This window comes from Diachasmimorpha longicaudata, chromosome 6 (assembly GCF_034640455.1).
Source record: "Diachasmimorpha longicaudata isolate KC_UGA_2023 chromosome 6, iyDiaLong2, whole genome shotgun sequence".
In the NCBI taxonomy this organism is placed as follows: Eukaryota; Metazoa; Arthropoda; class Insecta; order Hymenoptera; family Braconidae; genus Diachasmimorpha; species Diachasmimorpha longicaudata.
In genome coordinates this window covers 8,722,670-8,743,052 of record NC_087230.1, presented here as the reverse complement: position 1 = coordinate 8,743,052, position 20,383 = coordinate 8,722,670, and the positions used below count along the sequence as shown (strand labels likewise).

At 41.6% G+C, this 20,383-nt stretch overlaps 1 protein-coding gene across 3 annotated transcripts in view; it reads right to left on the bottom strand.

Annotated features, from left to right (window-relative positions):
* Window positions 1–20,383, bottom strand: part of LOC135163568 (hepatocyte nuclear factor 6-like) — a 36,811-nt gene that overhangs the window by 12,913 nt on the left and 3,515 nt on the right. For 2 of the 3 annotated variants that reach the window (XM_064123110.1, XM_064123108.1), the window contains exon 2: window positions 15,127–15,234. The exons of the other annotated variant lie outside the window; for it this stretch is intronic. In XM_064123110.1, coding sequence (XP_063979180.1) covers window positions 15,127–15,234 — 108 coding nt within the window. The remainder of the gene's footprint in view (window positions 1–15,126; window positions 15,235–20,383) is intronic. 3 annotated transcript variants of the gene reach the window in all.

The following is a 20,383-nucleotide window of genomic DNA, read 5'->3' as shown; positions in this document are numbered from 1 at the left end:
GATGCGACCAATCGAGCACTCGCCGTTTACCATCAATATCCTCTCCATCGAGCAACTAAAATTTTTCAACATTTCACCGAACACTAAAAACCAATTTTCTTATCTCTCTCGCCAAAAAATGATTAATTAATTCAAAGTGAAATGTGGAGTTAATTGGCACGGTGGGCTGGAGGCGTGAGAGGCAGATTAGCGCGTCGAATGCTCTCACCGAGAATGCGGTGATTGATTTCTCGTTGGGGGTCTGGGGTCAATATTTTAATTATGCCTCTCCTCGCACATGTGGGATATATACCATTACCGATAACCACTTGATACTACAGACACACATGTGCCAGTGTTTGACCCATTGAGGCTGCTCGATGGATAGGACTGATGTTGAGCTGAAAAGAAGACAATTAATTTGGACAAATTATCAGACAAATATTCACTGGCCCTTCACAAACGTGTGTCATCAGAAAGAAGTGCACAATTTGTGAAAAAAAAATTATTGGAAGACAATTCGTCTCATAAAAAAATGATGAAATTAAAAGTTGTTGATAACATCGGGGATTCATGGGAATTTCGTTAGAGAAAAAATTATTTTTCATGTTCATTAAATTTTAAATTGAGTTCTCTTGTCATTTCAATGCCACAACTCGCAACCTTCACCTACACAAAAGAGAAATTTAACTAAATGAAACAAGTTGTTGAGGACTGTACCCCAACTATTTCTAGCAAAGGATTACGCATTAGAAAAGTTAGTACGATCGCGTACTAAAAGCTTCAATATCAATATCCTGTATCAATAACGAAAGGCAAATTATTCCCCTCAATTTTACTGCCATAACACTGACTAAGATGGTATGGCTTCAAAAAAAATTCCCATTAAAAATTCAAGATTTTTCTCTTCTTCACGAAATTAGGAATTCTCTGCAATTTTAATGCCATAACTCGCAGTTTCCAACTTCAGAATTGAGAAAAGTGATTCGAAGGGAAAGAACTGCGCAGAAATAAATAGGTCAGGATATTGAGGGCTGTCGGCGTTGATTCCTTATCACGGCGTTAACCAAGAGGTGGAGAAAATGACAGCAAAGAAATAATTAATTCAACTCATCAGAAATTTCACTCCAATTTAATCACAAATTAGAAGATCCAAAGTCAGCGGAAAAATCAAACAAACATTCGCGTGTCCCACAAGAAATCTGAACAGAATATGAAAGAATTCTGGAATATACAGAAATTGGAAAGTAATTTCTGGGCCTTAAAAATTGAATTTGGTACAAGCACCAAGCAACTGACCAGCACAAATATATGTGCAAAAATAAAGAGGTCAGAATATTGCGGTACATCCCGCAGTGATTTTCCGCAGAGGTATTCACAGAAAGGCGAAGAAAAATGACAGCAGCAAGGAAATTAATTTAACCCATCAAAACTCCCCTACACCTCCCCCCAACGATCGTTACCTTTGATCGCGAATTAAAAGCCCCCAAAGTCACCATTTCTCCGTCCCCCCATCGCAACCACCGAGTGAAAGAGAGGGACAGAGTGACGCCATCGCCTAGAGAACCGGAAGCCATGGTAAAAACTCTGTCGTTGATGTGGACGGGTTGGTTCGTTAACCTGTCTGTGGCATTTATTGGTAGTCTCCAAAGGAAGACCAAGTATATCAGTATAACGTATCGAAAACTAGCCTCCATTTTCCCCCATTCATCCTCTTTTTTATTCAGTTTGCCAAATCCCTGAGGTCTAATTTATCCGATATGAAAAGCCATTTTACCAGGTCCACGTTTATCGTCTACTCCCCTCATCCCCTCGGCCTTTTCCCGTGGCCCCTCAGTGACTCATTTTATTTTTCATATACTGTGTACATTTCTAATAAAAAAAACCAACGCAACCCGGTGGATTTTTAAGCACGAGAAAAGAATGGGAGACCGAGAGAGTGAGATGAAGGGGATAAATATAGGATGCACTCTTCGGTATTCCGAAAAATAATACCTCCGCCAGGGCTAAAGCTTATAATAAATGTTTGAGAGACGGCGTTTAGATCCCAGGGCCCATATCCCCAATGTTTCTACCCCCCTTCCCCCCCTACAATTCCCATCCCCCGGTGCTTTCCTCGACGATTGGCCCTCTCTATCCCGCAAAACCCCCTTTTTCGTTCGTTCGATTTTGTCCAAATATAACGGTGCGCTGCAGATAGCCCAACTGAGAGGGATAGAATGAGGCATTTTGGGTGGGCCAGGTGGGGTGGGGTGGAAAGTGGGGGCTATATAGGGAGATGAGCGAGACAGAAAGTTCGAATATTGGAAAATGCGGAGTCGGAGCACAAGAGACTCCGAGGCTCGATATGCATATAAACACAATACCTACCCATACCGTTCGAACTGCTGGGATAAGGGGGGGGGGGGACTGAAGGAGGTGTGAGTGGGTCGAAGTGGGACGGAGGGGGTGAGGGATATACGTCGAATAAGCGGACCCTCTCCAACACACGCGATTCACTCTCCTCGCACACGTTTCAACTGGCGGCTTCGAGCGAGGAGTCTAGTCGGAATATCCCAGCTCTACTCCTCCTCTCCATCGTCCTCGCGTTTCCAACCACCACGAAACTACCCTCCCCTTCACCCTCACCACCCATCGTACCACCCCCTCATTCCACAGCCTGACGGTGAATATTTTATATAGAAAGAATGAGACAGAGAGGAGCGGACGATGTCGGGGCTAATCCGAATCCTCTGAATCCTCTATCTGTGTGGACATCACGAGAAAAAACCGAGTGCACATATTAGAAGACTTCGGGGGTGCGTTTTTTTTTTTCAGCGTGTTGTGAGCTCTTTTCCTCTAAACTGCTCGACTGCCAAAAATGAATGTCACTGGTTTTTATTGGGAGTCTGTTCTAATGCCGGAACATTTTTTTTTGGGGGATTTCTCCGAGGGAATTTTTCGCCGGGTTTGAGTGGAGGTTTTTGGGGAGATGCAGGATTAATTGGGTTTTTTTTATGTCCTCTGGTGAGGGTCGTAGGGCGGAGGGGAGATGGTGATTTCATCTTGAGAGGCCATGGAACACGTCCAAAGAGAACGCAAGGGATTCCCAAGATTTTTGCTTTTATTTTTTTCTTCATCGTAGTTTAACCATTAACGAAGGGATTTTTGAACAATTTGGGAATTAAATTCGCGGGGAGAAATCAACAGAATTTTAATACTCTGAAAATTCAGGTCAATCGCCATTTTTTTAACAACCGAACGACGAAGCTTTAATTGATTTTTACGGGAATTAAATTTAAACTTTCAGTTCCCACGAATTATTCCAGAAAATTGTAAATTTTTAATCGTAAAATTTTTGAAATTCTCAGCGGGTATAAAATAGCAAAGACAGTACCAATGCTCAATGAGGTGTCAATCAATCAATCAATCAGAAATTTGAAAAAACTCGTCAGCTGTAGGAGAATAAAGAAAAAACATGATGATGAGTTTTTTCTTCAAGTTCAACATCATCAGGTCCACTCGCCTTTCCAATATCCGAATAGGTTTTGCATCCTCGAGGGAGGACCCCCCAGGGTTGAAGTTGCATCGAGTTGGAAATGATTTTTCACTATAGATATAACAGATAATTTATGATTTTTGCGCCAACGAGCGGTGGCAGTTGGAAGCCGATTGATGGATATCTAATTATGCGAGTAAAAATTGCCCGGGCTCGGGTGAAGGTTGAAATTAAATACCAAAGATTCACGAGGGAAACGTGCTACTGACGCGGCAAACGCTAATGAAATACGTCGTAATTTTCCATTTTTTTTTTCAATTGAAACGAACAAGTAAATACGAGGAATGTCCCTTCGACGTTTAGGTTAATAGTTGGTGATGAGAGCGGAGGGGAGAGACGGGGATCGATCCGTTATTAAATTGCACTGGCTATATGGGTCGCCGAGGCGGGCAACACACTCCTGTGCCATACGAAGAATGAGCGGGAAACGTGAATCAGCTTTTGTCTGGAGGAGACTGGACGAAGTTTTCAGGTGATAATGTACTTGTCAATTTTTTTCACCTTCTATTCTCGTGAAAACGAGGATGATCACTTCATTTTCGTTCACTCCTTCATTTAACTAATAAATTACCTTGACAATAAAAAATAAATTTCCCCTTTTATAAATATTCTTGAGATACTAGACACGAATACTTAAATTTCAATTTGTTATAATACAATTTTCCGGAAATCATAACTGATTTGATCTGGGATCTAATAAAAATGCGCAATTTCCCATGAATTCTCCCATAAAAATAAATTAAAACAAAAACTCAATTTCCGCGCTCTCCCCCCTCCCCCCTCTCATGAGAAAAATTTCCAATTCCATAAACTATCGCAGGACATCCTCTTTGATCAATCGATCCCCGCGATATCAAAGAAATTCCACAATCACAGTCTTTTTTTTTTCCAAGTACCCCACCAACTAGTGGACGAAAAAAAGAGATTTCATATCAAACGGAATCAGAAATTTTCCCCGCCTCCCTGATAATGCATCCATCATCCTGAATTCACTTGTCACACCTAATCTACCTCCCTGCTTTCAACCTAATTCCGAGAGAAAAAAAAAAACAAAGAAAAAAAGCCGAGCCAACTCTCCTTTCAGCGCCGGCGAAACCCAAGGAAATTTTAGAAAGCCCCTGAAAAAGTATAAAGAAGTGAAATAGACAGGCGGAGTGAAAAACTTTCATCCCCAGAAAGCGTGTCTGGCATCAATATTAAAAAATGAGCATCGATACACGATATAGAATACGCGTTATACACCTGTACCTCTACCTTTACTCAAAGACGAGTGAGCTATACGTGTGGGTTTAGCACGTGTGTGCCTTGTGCGGAGAGTTGGATGTAACATACATGTAATACATACGTGTAGCTAACGTACTCATGTACCACAGTATGTACTGAGTATGAAAGCACCGAGAAGGGTGGCTTTCCACCACCCACCCCCCCTACCGCCCCTTTACAAGAAGAGAAAGGGGAACAGAGCGATTCCAGTGCGACCCAGTGTACAACGGTGCACCGCGCACCGACTATATCCACCAGCCCCTCTGGCTCTCACGCGCCTCCTATACCTCGGAGGAACGCCGCAACGAAAATTAATAAAGGTACGATTAATAAAAATTACACATTTTTCATCTATCGGTGGGCCACCCCTCTGGCTCCTCGGTCCGACCGTTGCCGGCATTTTTCCACTTTCCCCACCGTGTTTTAGTGAAATTTTATTATCTTTTTTCATTCCGCCGGATGTTTAAAAATACATGCAAGCACGCGGTATCGGTGAAATACGTGTGAGGGCTTTTTTAAAAACTACCTCTTGCACGTTCTCTCTTTTCATATTTTTTAACTCTCGAACGCTTAAATGAAAAAACCACGGAATGAGAAGAATTTTGCGATGTCGGGGGCCGATATTTTTTCGTCGGTGTTTCTCCTCCCGTTGTTGTATCTGCCTTTTTTTTTCTATTTCATTTATATTTTTTTTTTATCAGGTGTCGAGTGTATGTGGGGATATGTATATTCTCGCACGTCCTGAATTCTTTGGTGCAGAGTGAGAGTGAGAGGGGGGGGGGAGAAGGAAGGGAGGGAGGGAATGAGTACGTGTGCCCTGCACATTTTCATCTATCGTTTAAACGTTGCACCCACGTAAAAATACACTCCCTTTGTGACGTTACTATCCAGCCGTACGTAAATTGAGGGAAGAGAGTGTGCGAGAGGATGAGGGGAGGTTAACGCTGGAGGTTGAAAGCGAGAGGGCTGAAGAGGATAGGGAGGAATGGCAGTACCGATGAGGAGTTGAGTGATGGGGTGTGACCACTTTCGGGCCGAAAATTGAGTTAGTACCACTGGGCGCGAGAGGAAGAGTGAAACGAGAGAGAAATAGGACGGGAAAGAGAGGGAGAGGGAGGGATAGAGACGTTGGCACTGCTCTCGCCTCTTTTCAACGTCAACCTTTATCGTTGTAAGTACCGGCGAAGCATGAAGACGGGAGGACCAACTCCACTGGGTGCATCCAACGAGAAAGTATGGCGAAGAGTTCAGCTCTCGATGTTCCTGCACCCCCACCCCATCAACCCCCTTCTTGCCCGGAGGGGGTTATCTTCTACATCGCGACAATATCGATTCTTGTCTCGTCGCAACGATCACGATGCAATTTTAACTCTTGGTCTTCACCCCCTGTCTTCCCTCCAAATTCACCAGAAACATTGGTTTATCGTTGTCCAACGAAAAATGTGAAAATCGAATAGTAAAATAAAAATAAGAAATAAAAATAATCTTGACTATTGAATCGTCATTTCAATCGTCATCACAACTGGATTTTAATTACACTTCAATTACGGATCAATTTCACTTCCTCTCGCCCCTACCCCCTTGTTTTTAATACTGCAATTAATCCGCTGACTATCGAAAATGGAAGCAGAGGAAAAAGTGAAAAAAAAAAAATTTAATAGCAATTGTGAGAGCGAGGCGCGATAACGGAAAAAATATTCGCCTTGCCGGAGTTTCATTTTCGATTGCTTCGGAGCCCTCTCGAACGGCAGGAGTTGGGTGGTATTGAGCGCGGGGGAGGTACAGGGGTTGCAGAATACAGGGGGTAAAAAAGGAGGACGATGAAAGGATGGAAATAAAAAAGAGGCAACGTGACGAAACGCCCTGCGGAAACGGGGAATGAAACCGATGAGAGAAGGCAAGAGCTCTTTCTCTCACTCCGGTTGAGTGAGAGGTAACCTGCAGAAAGGGCAGTGCACGGCAAAGGGATAGAGCGAGAGAGAGAGAGAGGATCAACTGGGAGGAAAAAAGAGATCGGGAAAATGGCGAGGCGGGACGAATGGATGGTTAAAAATATTGAAGCCCGATAGCCGCGGTTGCACAGGGTTAGAGAAAGCCAGAGAGAAAGGTATAGGATGGACTCGCGTAAGTCGATCTCTCCTAACGCTGTCTCCCCTTCATCCACCCATCGGTCCTCCACTACCTCCTCTCATTGCTTCACCATCACCCCTTTACCACCCCCCTCCCTGGACCAGCAGTGCAGCCTGTATTCACTAAAGCCTCTTGCCTATGCCCACGGTTGGGAAAAAATTTAATTACAAAAAAGTTTTGGCATTCCATCAGTTTGGTTTAGCCAGTGTTATATCGTCCATAACTACTGAGTACCTGTGGTGTCCCGACCCCAGTCTCTCGGGCCAACGTGAACCACCATCGCCTTTCGATATTGTAATTGCACTGCCGTAATGATTTTGAATTGGGGCAGAACAAAAATTTGCCAATGGTCACACTGTCGAGTGAAAATTTTGAATTCCATCTCTAATACCGTTATCGCTGCATTGGACCCAAAAACTCCAGCATCCCCGACGACTAATAATACAAACAAACATTTGCGTTAATAATTATTCCCTCTCCACGGCCGTATAAAACGAAATAAAGAAGAAACCCATAAAGGTGATTTGGCGGATATCGACGTCCCTCCACTCCTCACCCCTTGAATATTTAAATCCCCGTGCTCTCTGGGCTTTGATTTATCCCGAATGAATTGACGGTATTTCAAACGAATAATACTCGCTCTCTCTGTGCTCCTGCACTCATCGAAAAGACTACAGTGAGTACACACAGTATTTTATTTTTTATTTTAGCATATACATATCCTGACTGACCACAATATTGCGTATGAATAAACCGCTAGCACCCCACAAGCCTCTCTACTCACAAACCCCACGGACAAAAAAAAACACGTACACACTGGACCTGAATACACAGAAATAATAAAGAAATGAAAGGTAAAATCCAATGAATTTGCCCGTTGATCGTCCATCGATGACTTTACCATCCGTATTGCCAGTGTCCATGAGACAGTGAAAAAAAGGTGAAATCAACAACAACAAAAAAATAAAAGTGATGTATTTTTTTAACGAGCAAAGGTAAAGTACGAGATGGAACGAGAAAACGACGAAAAAGCGACTAGTTGAACGGAGAGAGGAAAAAAAGAAAAAGAAAAAACGAGACAGAGTGAAAAAGGTAAAAAATTGTCGAAGAGAGGAGTCCGAGTGAATGCATCGAGAAGGAAAAAGAGGGTAGGAAACGGGTGACAGGAGGAGGCAGGACGATGGGTAAAGGGCAGAAAGAAGAGTACGAGGAGAGGTGTGTTGGTAAGAGGGGAATGCCAGAGGGGGTGAGGAGGTAGAGCTAGTCCAAAGAGAAAAGCGAAGTAAAGGAGGAAAATGTATATAGAGAGGAACAGACAGAAAAGGGAGGTAGTGCCTGTAAAGATTGGCGGTCTCTCTGCTACCCTCCTCCACCCTCTTTCCCTCGGCCTCTATCCCTTCAACGACCAGGTCCACCAACCCACCGTGCAAAAACCCCCTTCGTCGAACCGTCCACCCACCAACCGACTGAGGACAAAAATCAATATCAACGTGTAGCCATTTCTCTTTAATCTGTCGCGTACCGGCTAGGCATCCCACCGCAGTGAGGGGTAGAAAAAGAGGGTGAGAGCGTCAGTGAGAAAGAGATGAAGAGGAAAGGAGGAAAAGTTTCCACTGGTGATCGGTGATCTATGAAACAATTTGGACTTGTCGTCCTGGAAGACTCCCACTCATACCACCAATTGAGGATAATCAAATGAGGTTAACTGATCCGGAAGTGACTTATCTGCTAAATAGTAATGTCATTAGGAGTGTATGGTTTGTCAAACTCGCCAAAATTGGTAAGATTCTCCAATCGAATGATGTAATTGCCGATATCAGTTCGAAGAGAAATGTGGAGGTGGGGTATTTTTAAAAATAAATTGGAGGGAAGCGGCCCACGGAATAAACTGGTGTATAACATCGACAGGAGTCCCCCTCCCATCCCCCTCTCTACAGGTACATAAATTGCCCAAAAACCGTGATTTTTTATTCATTATTTCCGCTCTTCAAAAGTCGGAAAAAACCCGTCTCATTTGTATTTATTTTCATCGATTAATTGAATTTTGATGGAAAAAAATTGGAGCTGAAGAAGATTATTTTAAATACAACTGCAATTGAATAAAAATTGTCCGCACAATCTATCAGAATTTTTTTTTTTTAATGTTCCTCTCATTTCCAATAGAAAACCCCGAAACTCAATATTGCTCGCCGATTACCGAGACTATCCGAGAACTTTTTGTTAATTTGTTTTCCAGACAGAGGATTCAGCTGATATTTTGTGAGTTTAAATCCAACAAAAATCCTTTTTTTTTTCAACGTCGGTATGCAACCGGCGGGAGAACTATTTGAATTTAATGGAGAACGAATATATGTATCATCGCAAGATTGCTGGTAAATTAAACGACTGGAGAATAGCCCCAGCTGCGTTATTCAGGCACAAGCTTACCTAGTAGCACGATCGGTTACGCGGACACCGGCTCGCCCTTACTGTATACCCGTTAGTACCTACATATAGATTATTGATTAGGTAATAACTCAAGGACTAGTAGGTGGTAGGGCGAAGGGAGAGAGGGAGGGTTTGCCTTGCATATTACCACCATAACCTAGACACTCACTATTCCTCCCCCCTTCACCCCATTCTCCGATCCGATCCCTTCACCTCCCTCTCCTACCTCGCCACCCCCACACCCCCTGCTCACCCCACAGTTGACCAGCAATGTACGAACCATCGTGGTTACACAGTAGTTATGTTAATTAAAGACCTATTTTGATCTGCAATTAGGGGAGAGCCTGTTGGGTGAGAGAAGGAAAAAATTGCCACCCTCGTTCAGTGCTGTGGCACCGACTGTTGATACTGCCTGATGGGACGTGCGATTAAACCCCTTGAGAGTTTCTACAAGTTTCAACTTGATGAAGAGATTAAATGAGGGAGGCATTGTGAGTGCAGAACAATTTTTTTTTCTGCATCGGAATAAATGAATTTTTTTGAGATGGTCATTGCTTACATCAATAATCTGGCGACATGAAAATTGTCGAGAGAAAGGGGTCTTGTGCTGAGAAAAGAGAATTTCATGCTTTCGATGACAAGAAACTGGATTGAATGAATTTTGTATCTCATTAAATTCTGATATTGATTTTTTTTCTTGTGAAAATGACAATTGAGAATTCCCATAAATTTTTTCATTGAAGATTCTCCCTAAGTGTCACTGGCCATTTGTGTCCAATTACGCGATAAAAATCAATGGAGATCCCCAAGATTCAGGGAGTCATAAATATTTATTCTTCAAGTTTAATTCAGAATAATGTGACACTAAATATTCACTGTTTGATTGAACATTTGATCAACTTTAAAATCATCTTCATGGTGTTCAAATATTTTCACCACAATTAAATTTTAATTAATCGAATAAAATCCAATGCCACTGTAATTTCAATTATTTCCTAACATTGTTGAATAATTACACGCCTTCTCATCTCCCAGGAATAATTACTGTCTCATGTAAATAAAGATGATGCTACTCAACTAATTACTCCACCTTTGTTATATTCCCGTATTAACGAAAAGCACACGGTTACGATGGGACTGACCTGACCTGTCCCGCGTGTTAACAGCAAAGTGGAAATCGATATGTACCGACCCATGAGAATACACCACGTCCAACTGGGAGAGTCCTACATCCTAAGATCCACGAGCCACGTCCCCACCGTAAATCCACAAAAGAATGCCACAACACCGTTGAGTCTTCTCTTCCTCTCCCCCTGTCCTCCCTCCATCCCCTTCAAAACCTACTGACTTGTACGATTGAAGAATCCAAGGAGTCAGTTGTTTCTTAAAAACGACTTGAGACACCTCGACAGACTGCGGGTACGACCGAATTGTTCGCCACAATGTCGAGGGTGGACGCAGCTGAGCCATTATTGGAAACTCGTTACATGCTCTACGTTACAAAGGCGACTCTCGGGGTGAGTGGGTGTGTGTATGTGTGAGTGAGATAGATATGAGTGAAACCTCCGCACACACTCCCTCTCCAGCCCTCTTCAGTCCACCTAAATGTAACACACTAGTGTATTTGGTGGACTGGTTTGCCCACTAAATTGCACATGGTAACACATCGAGGGGTTGGGGGATGGACCTGGTGAATTTCGTGCACCAGAATGGCCACATAATGAACGTGTCTGAGAGATAAGACTCTCTCCTGGGTTACCTGAACACTGGCATAGGTGCATTTCAAAATTATCCCTCACGTCATTCAACCCTTCGTTCAAGACTTGTCACTCGGGGGGATCGGGAGGGAACAAAGAACATTGTTGGATTTTGGATTGAAGAAATAGCGAATTTCATTCTTCCTAATCATAAAATTCCACTGAAATATTTGGATAAGACCGGAAACTCCAAGATCTTCTGTAAAAACTACAAAAATTAAATCTGCAATTCTCCTACCCCCCCCTGACCCGATTACCGGAGAAACACATCAAGAAAGGAAGGTCTGCGAACTCGACGGGCGATTGACATTTATTCCCTCCCCAAATCGATCTATCAAAACACACCGAGGACTCAGAACACTCGACTACCTCCGCCACACTACATTTGACAACTGATTCCCCACCCCAATGATAATCCGAAATACTTCCTATCACAGAATTCGAGACAGAGTTTCCATCACCCTATCGTTTCTATTTGAGATTAATGGAGAGGATGTAATGTCGGGGGGAAAAAAAACGAAACATGTGTCACTTCATCGGTCGGCAAGTTAAGTCGACAAGTATGATCTATAAATGATCCTAGCCAACATAATTGCCTAACCAAATAGCCAATAAGAATTCAGAGATCAATGGCACCGGGAGTGAAATGAAATCGCGAATATACTATGAATATTTTAAGACATCCATTGATTCACCCGAAGCAAATCTGTACGATGGGTGATGCCAGTTAATGAACGACCGGAAGGGCCACTTATCACAGCATCGTCTAGAGGATTGTAGAGAGAGAAGGGAATTCGTTGAATTAACCCAAGTCGCTTGAACGTTGGAATCCAGTAAATTCAGTTCCCCCACTTCGAGTTTCACTCAACTGAGACACGCTAATTTGTGGATTTATTCGATTACGTTGACTGGATAGCTTGATATCTAATATTTCAAATGTACCCGAATAACCGATAGCCGCCGACAGAGTAAATCTGAGCTTCTATTTATTCACCTCAACTCAGTCAATGACTTTCATAAGACAACTGTCACGATATATCCAACTCCGACATCAGTATTATTTTTTCAACGAATAAAGTCACTTGACAACTCCTGAAAGCCGATAACAATACATCAAGTTTCATGAACATGCGTTCAACTCGGCGAAAATTCTATTTTCAATACATGTGACCACAGGCCATCGGCTTCCAATGGACAAGGGCATTAACGAATTTAAGGGAGCGGGGAACGATGTTTTAAAATGTCCGGACTTTGAGACATCCACCTCACACCCCAACCCCTCGCATTGTAAATCAGAAGTCTGTTACTCACCATTTCCTTTTTTTATCCATTCGACTCGAGATATATCTCGGGTTTTCAACTTGTACACGACTTCATTATCGAGAAATTGATCTTATTAGAAGATTTCCTGGGAAACTTGCCAAATCCTCTTTCAACCCTTGTTTTACTTTTTTTTTTCAGTCTTTCACGGGATGTCCCCCGTCCGCTGGGGCAACTTCTCCGGTGGGAAGAATCTGACAAGTAAAAACTAAGACCCACTCATCCAAGTTTATTCATGAAGTTCCCACTACAGGCAATAAGAAGGAGCTTGACAAAGTGGTAGAAGATAACGCAAGTTGCCGGTACCTGGTACGAACAGGTGCATCAAGGCCGGAAGCCGGTGATAGTAAGAGGTAGGAGAAATAGTGGTTAAAGAAGGGGGGAGAGGGTAGGATGAGGAGGAGGTACGAGAGGGGTAGAAAATACCCCCCGCAGCCGTAACAGCTGAATACTTAACAGACGCGACATCAAAGACCTCAAAGTAACGTACCCATTAACTACATTAGTCCGAAGAGCAAATTAGTTTTCCCATGCAACTCGACTACCTCGATATTTTCCACTCCCTTCCGCTTCAAACCTCCACCCCCCCTCGGGAGCTCACTTCGCCCAATTTATATTCCATGGAAATGTGAAGATGCATTCGAGCCCATAACCAAAGCTTATCGCAAGAGTCTTTGTCGAGTTGTATCGACAACGAGTTGCAATCACGCAAGAAAGGTGTATTTGATGTTCTAGATAATCATTTTTTGTTTAAAGAAATGCATTTGAATGAAGACGAATTATTCAAGATGAAGTTGTATTTTTGGTGATAACGAAGGTCACCTTTTGGGAGAGAAAATGAAATGATAATTTTTTATGACTCTATCACTGATTATCCGGGAATTTTTTAAGATGATAAACCCTGCGTAATTGATTCTCTCTGAAATTCAACATAATTAATTCGGAAGACGGACATTTGTCCAAAGATTCATTTGATAATTCACCGAAAAACCCGCCAAACCCCGCTATTGAGTCTCCACGAAGATGACAACAGTCAAGGAGTCGGGTATAACCAGGCTATAGTCAACAATGTGGGATTTTTTTTTGAAAACCTCCCCCCCCCATCCCCGGCCCCGCGCCACCGGATATCTTCGATAAAGAATACCGGCTTCTCCTTCATTCCAGAATCGATTTGATAAATGCTTAGAAGTTAAACCGGCAAGATCTTGGTAAACATTGAGGCTGAGGAGGACCGGTGGGGGTTTCTGTATGGTGCTTGGGCAAATGAAAATCGCCCACAGGAGGAGCTGAAGGAGAAGAGAGTCCAACACACGAATGAGCACGCTACGAAGTTTAATTAGGTGCGCCTTGGGTGTATATAGCCCCCTCTTTTCTCCACTCCCCGTGTGCACCCCCGCTTGTATACAAACCGATATCCATTGCTAGAGTATTGGCTGGAAAGATGGAGGTGGGGATGGGAGTAGATGCGAAGGCAAAAGAGATGGACTGTGAGGTGGAGTGGGTAGGTAAAGGCACAGTGAGGGAATGAAAAGGTCCACACTGGTAGATGGGTGGAAAAGGGGTGGACGAGGGAGGGGGAGGGGGGGATGGGGGCAATGTATGAGTTCTGCTATCTTCCTCTTTTAGTGTGTGGCCCAAACAGTCGCACAAGCCAACGATGTTCGCCGAGGGAGTGGGCATGCGACAGTGTCGTTTCACTTGGGAGGGTTGTGGTATGGGAATGGTAGCTATGACTTTTGTACAGAAACGACGGATTGAAATTTAGCGTTGGATAGATTTTTCGGCAGAATGAAGAAGAGCAAGAGGAACTAGGGAGATTACTCTTGGCTTCATGGGGACTTCGATACTCTTGGATAAGTTTGGATAAATCTTCTATGGGTTAAAGTCTCATTTCCAGGGCCATCTGGTCCCTGTTGTGCCCACGGTCTGATTGTCAATCTTGTACTTGTACTTTTATGCTATTTATTTTCTTTCGCGAAATGTTGGAAACTTTATAATCTCGAAGGGAACATATAAGAACGTTTTTGCATGGCTAGTCTAATGTGGAATTATGGGGGCTCATTAGTGGTTGTTGATGGTCATTTGGGTGATAACTTCGTTATTCAGGTAAACGATGCTGGGAAAATTGACGTTTAACGTCTGGTAACGAATTTTTACTCCTGTCAAAATCAATTTTACCTCGATTCATTTGTTAAATTGTAATGGTTTTTTACAATCCGCACAATAACTAAACAATAACTTATTATCAAGACCTTATGAAAATGAGAAAAATTTTCACGAAATTGTTCAGGTCCTTGATAATAGCGGTGAAAGCCTGGCTGTCCGAAGCTATGGGTTATTTACACTGGATTAGGGTTCATTATCTCTAATCATCGTTCTACATGCTGTCAGCAAATAAGACAAATGCATTATCAAGGAGATTCCACAATGAAGCAACGGAGAATTAACTCAACGTGACCAATTATTCAAATCAATCATAACTCTTTGTCGATTATTTTGACAATTGCAAGTGCTGTGTCAACTCAGTGCTGTCTTTATCGTAGAATCTCCTTAGGATATCAATAGAAATCATCTAGTCACGTGGTTTTGACAGAACGCTGTCAAAAAATCGAGGCAAACTCCCGGAAGATCACGCTCGGCAGTTAAAATTCATCACTTATTAATTATAAATTAATTTTGTTAGGTGTTAATGATTGAGTTTGTTGATATTACCATATGAGTTGTGAAACTGTTGGTGATGGGTGTCGATTCCTGATCCTTGGTGATGAATATCCAGCATGGCATCCGGGTCGCCGCCGCCCTCAGAGCAGTTACTCAGGGCTAAAACCAAACCGATAGACACACACCTTGCGTTTTCACTAATATTCATTAATTTTCTTTTCATCAATACCCGTTTAACGGTTATCAGGTATTTACATTTAACACTTGCACACTGGCAAGTCATTCTTTTTAATTCATGAAAAGTAGATCGACGAGAAAAATAAATTAATTCAGTATCTCTTTATATTTATCTTAAAATAAATTTAAAAAAGCAATGACTTGCCGAGTCAGTGTAATTAATTTTGATAATCTAATCGCGAGTGATTAATGAACGAAATTTTGCGAATTATCGTGTCGCGCTATTTCGTTAAGATTGAACTAATTTATCACAAAACACAAATAATACTTCAACGATAAATTCAGTAGTACGAGTAATAGAAAACTCGTTAGTAGAGAAAATCAAGTAAGAATAGAAAGAAAAGAAAATAAAGAGAAGTCTGTAAATCAACAAATCAATAGTAGAAAAATCATGTGAATCAAGCTGTTTACACAGTTGATATAAAAATTACATATTCAACAGAAAAATCTATTATTTTTTAATACATTTTTTAAATGTAAAAACTCACTTGGGGACAGTTTGAGGAACTCACTGACAGGTTTAAAAATAAAGGAGTCAACAGGACGTCAAAACTTTTGGGATATGGTTACACAAGAATAGGACTGAATATCCTACTGAATTAAATGAAAACAATAGGGAAACCAACAAAACCCAGTGTTCAATCGCAGCGAAATATAAGCAAATATCAAGAGCGCGTGTCAGTGACAATTTGAAAGGTTTAAAGTTTCATATTCACTTAATATTCGATAATTCAATTCATGGAAAACGTTATAAATTTACATCTCATCACGATGACTCGGTGCATTTGTCTATCCGTTTGGTTTACAAAGTGTCTCGCACCGTAGTACACCCCCTCGTAGGGTAAATCCAATGACACTTTATTGTCGAATAGCAAGAGAATGCCAGGAGAAAGCAAGAGTTTCATTGATTAAAATGAAATAATACACTTGAGGATTTTTATCAGCCGCCGTCCAGTCCTCGACAGATGTTGTTGGTTTCACTCTTAGGATCTTCAAAGATGATTGTTATGCAAGTGTCAAATGTTATTTCAGTGTATTTGGCTCTTGGAGGGATGGGGACAGTCGAGGTGAATTAACAAAGTACGGCTGCCGTTTAAATTTAAAAAATTTTGAATTTTGTTTTTTTCCGCCAGAACTGAAGGTAACTAACGAAGGGCTCCCTACACCCCAGACCCTCCCACGACCAGGGAATGGCCGGCAGCCCAAAAGGACAGGGAGTTACGATGAGTCAGACAAGTCTCTCAAGCGTGAGTGATATTTTATAGGTTAACCTAAAAAATAACAAAACCATGAATATGTGCAGAGTGACTTATCTGTCTGGTGGCATACCACGAGTGTCGTCTTGCCTGCTTATCAGCTTGCACCGACAGTGATGTTGAATTCGAGCCGGCTCGATGCCTACCAACACCCCTCGCACGGCAGTTTGATGTAGCGAATGAAAAAAAAAAAATCGGCGAGATGGAGAGAAACAAGAGGTTTGGATATCGGAGGTGAGGAAAAAAGCCTTCAATTCCATCGTTAAAAATAAAGGAAAAAAAAAAGGGAAAACAAAGAGATGCACCCTTGGTGTAGTTATGCAATTGATTGGAGCTTGATGCACGCAGTGTCTCGGAAGAGTTCATCTGGGTTTAATGATGACAGCGAGTTCCTGGCGTTGGTGGCATTAAAACCGGATTGAAGAGTGTTTTGAATAAAACGTCTGGAAGGATTTCGAAGTTCTAGGCAGTTTGACCTTTCTCCCCACGGCTAGTGGGGAATAAAAATGTGCAGGGTTGATGCCCTTGAAGTGCCAACTCAGGCATTAAACCCTCTACATTCGCGTTTTCAAACCGATGTCGAATCTCACGAAGATGAATGTCAAGAAGATGATGGGGTAACCAAAACATTGAAATATTTGATGAAAATGGAGGCGAAGTTGGATGTTACAGCTACATTTTCACCTGGATTTTTCACCCCTTCCGATGGAGTTTAAGACGGGATATCAAGCAAATGCGTATCACCTATATGAATAATTGAAATACTATGGACATTACGATCTAGCCCCTGTTTCCACCTGAAGACGAATGTTATAGCATCCAGCAATAGGTTGAACGCAAAAGCCCCTCACCAGCGACTCGCTTTGTTGCCCCACCTTCGCCGTCTTTCCACCTTCCTTAGAGGGCGGTTTGTGCGGGGAACTTGGTCTGGGTGGTGAACAAGAGGGGGACGAGAGGGGACCGTAGCACAACTTCGCTACAAACTCTTAACCGAGACAAAACAGGGTACGTATTGATTTTTACGCCAGTCCTGTGCACGTAACGTCCATCGCTGACACAGGGTAGCACCGCAGGTCTAGTCATGGCGTTACGATATATGACTATGTAACGCTTGTCCATGGACTGTGTCACATCAAAGTCAAGACGTACAACATACAAAATGAATTGAATTATTCAGTCCATTGTTTTCAATTTACACACCCTTAGGGTTAATGGGAATACGAAGGGTGTGGACTCTTGGAGTTTTCAGCGAATAAAAAATGAAGGGCGACGTTGGACAAAAATTAATGAAAGACGAAACATTTTAGAAATGGCTAGAAATTATCACTTTTATCGGAAAAATTATGGAGGTAATTTCAACGTGATTTTACCCTATCGTCTTCGGATATCAATAAATTCATAATATTTTCTAGGATCCCTTGTTGTTTTGCAAATGAAGAGGGAGAGTAACTCGTCCCTTGTTACAGTTTGAATAAATAAACTGATGATTGACGTTGGGGGAAAAATATTGAAAATAAAAGGCCACTGGAAAACTGCGTTTGTCATAACGTAGTCAATATAATTTCGATAATAAATTAGCGATTTGCTTCGAAATGCAATTTTTATGAGAGCGTATTTAATATTGACATGAATGCTGCAATTATTGCAACGAATTCGACAGTGTCCTGGTGTTAAAATTTTTGATCTCTCTGTATATTTGTGTCAGAATTAATTGTTTCAATACCTGATGCAGTAATAAATCTCATGATCGAACTCAATTGACGAGATTATTTTTAATCACAACTGGATTTTTTAAGCCATTATTTCTTCAGCGATTCGATGACTGCAAATTCATTTGGAAGCAGCGGTAGAGAAATTGTTTTTTGTACGTCGGTAAAAGTAAGAGTTGTCTAGTCCCTGACTCGCTAACTGGTGCATTCGACCTCCTCGGGTCGATCAATACCCCACGGGTAGGTGCATACACGCGACACGGGTGGACATACCTCACTGGTATGTGCAGGAGTATCACGAGACACCTGATTATTTGTAAACGAATCTACAGGAGTGAGTAGAACGAGTAAGTCCCCAGGACAAAGACAAAGGCAAAGACAATGGATTTGTTTATTGAAATATAATGACCCAAGAAAATTATTCTGCTTCGTTTGGAAAAATCCCACGTGCACATGGGTGAAGACCTGAAGACCCTTTGCAATTCCACTTGCGGGTGAAAAAAAAAAACTTTTCACTTACGATCGAGTGTAATTCCCTCCGAAGGAGAAAAAAAAAGGGAGGAAGACAGGACAGGGAGATGAAAAAAAAAATTGACGAAAACAATGAAGAGCCCGAGGGGGCATTATTGTCTCAGCCCTTCAACTTCTTTACCCTTCACTGTCGTTCCTCCCACACAAGTTCTCTCCCGCTGCATTCAGAGGACCCGGGAGGAGGGGAATTGGGGATAAGGCCAGCTAGAGTTTCACTCGCCGTGTCTGTCGGTAGTCAACAAAGGAATCAGTGATGAAAAACGAGCAACAATTATTGAGAATTGGCTGGAATGAAGTTAAGTAAGTCGATCTGATGTACCAAGAGAATTTTTTAAAAATTATTCTAGTCCTTGCGACGATGAAAGGTGCAACGGGACCCAAGGAAAAATTGAAATTTTGAAAATAGAAATCACTATGAATTTTACTAGATTTCCGAGAAAATTCGCCTGATTAGAATTTTTTACAGCCGGTCGATGGCGACTTTTTCCAATACTTTTATGAGTTTTTCTTAAAAATCTTTCTGTACGAACTAGTAAAAATGATTTAACGAGCTTTGCATTATTTACTATACAGGGTTCCTTTCATTTTTCCAAGATACTAATAAGTTACACTGTGAAACTAGGAAAATGAAATTTAGTGGACAATTTGTCATTGAACGGCATTTTGCTATATTAACCGTGTAAAATGAATTCTCAATTGAGGGAAGTTCAACGCTTTTCGGATCCGCAATTCAGGGGAATGAATCTAATCAAGCCAATCAGGTGAACTCGTAGGGGGAATCGATCTTCATGTTTTATTCAGTCTCAGAGAAATGGCGAATTCAGGGGAATTCAACACTTGGCACCTCCAGTCAAAATTAAATGTTTGTTAATTAAATAAGAGCTTATGGTACTATCGTTGGATGAAGTGATAAAATAAAATTTTATGCGACAATACGCGATTGGGAATCATCACATGAATTCGTTGGTATCAACTCCAAGATATTTTCATCAATTGATATTTTTACCGAAGAATAAACAAATCTGGTTATTGAAAAGTTGCCAAATCCATTGATTTTCTCATCATTTTGTGCCAGAATTAATACAAATTTTCCATTCCACGACAATTATTGACAGAAAACGAGGAAATTGCGGCGGAGTATCTTCCAATTGGAAGGATGATTGGAAATATCCGGTTTCTTATAGCATTGACTCTTCACGTTCAATTAAAAATTCATGTGCACTGTCGAAATTTTGTAATTAAATTAGCCCAAATCATATAATTTGTTCGTGAGCTACCGGAAATTGAAGAAAGTCAAACTATCCTATCCTCTCTTACCTCTAATTTTACTATTAACCCTGTGAAACTTTACAATATTCAAAATCAGCAGAGTAGATTTATAGAACTTTATTTTCCTTTTGAACAGATTTAAATAAATTTTACTGTGAGAGGAGAAATTTCCTGACAGGACAAGTCTTTACTGTCAGTCAAAAAAATCGTCATACCCCAGATATTTCTTATACCTAAAATACGTTCCACCTAATCCGAATCATTCCCTTTAGTCAGAATATATTTAAAGCTCATATAAATTCATTT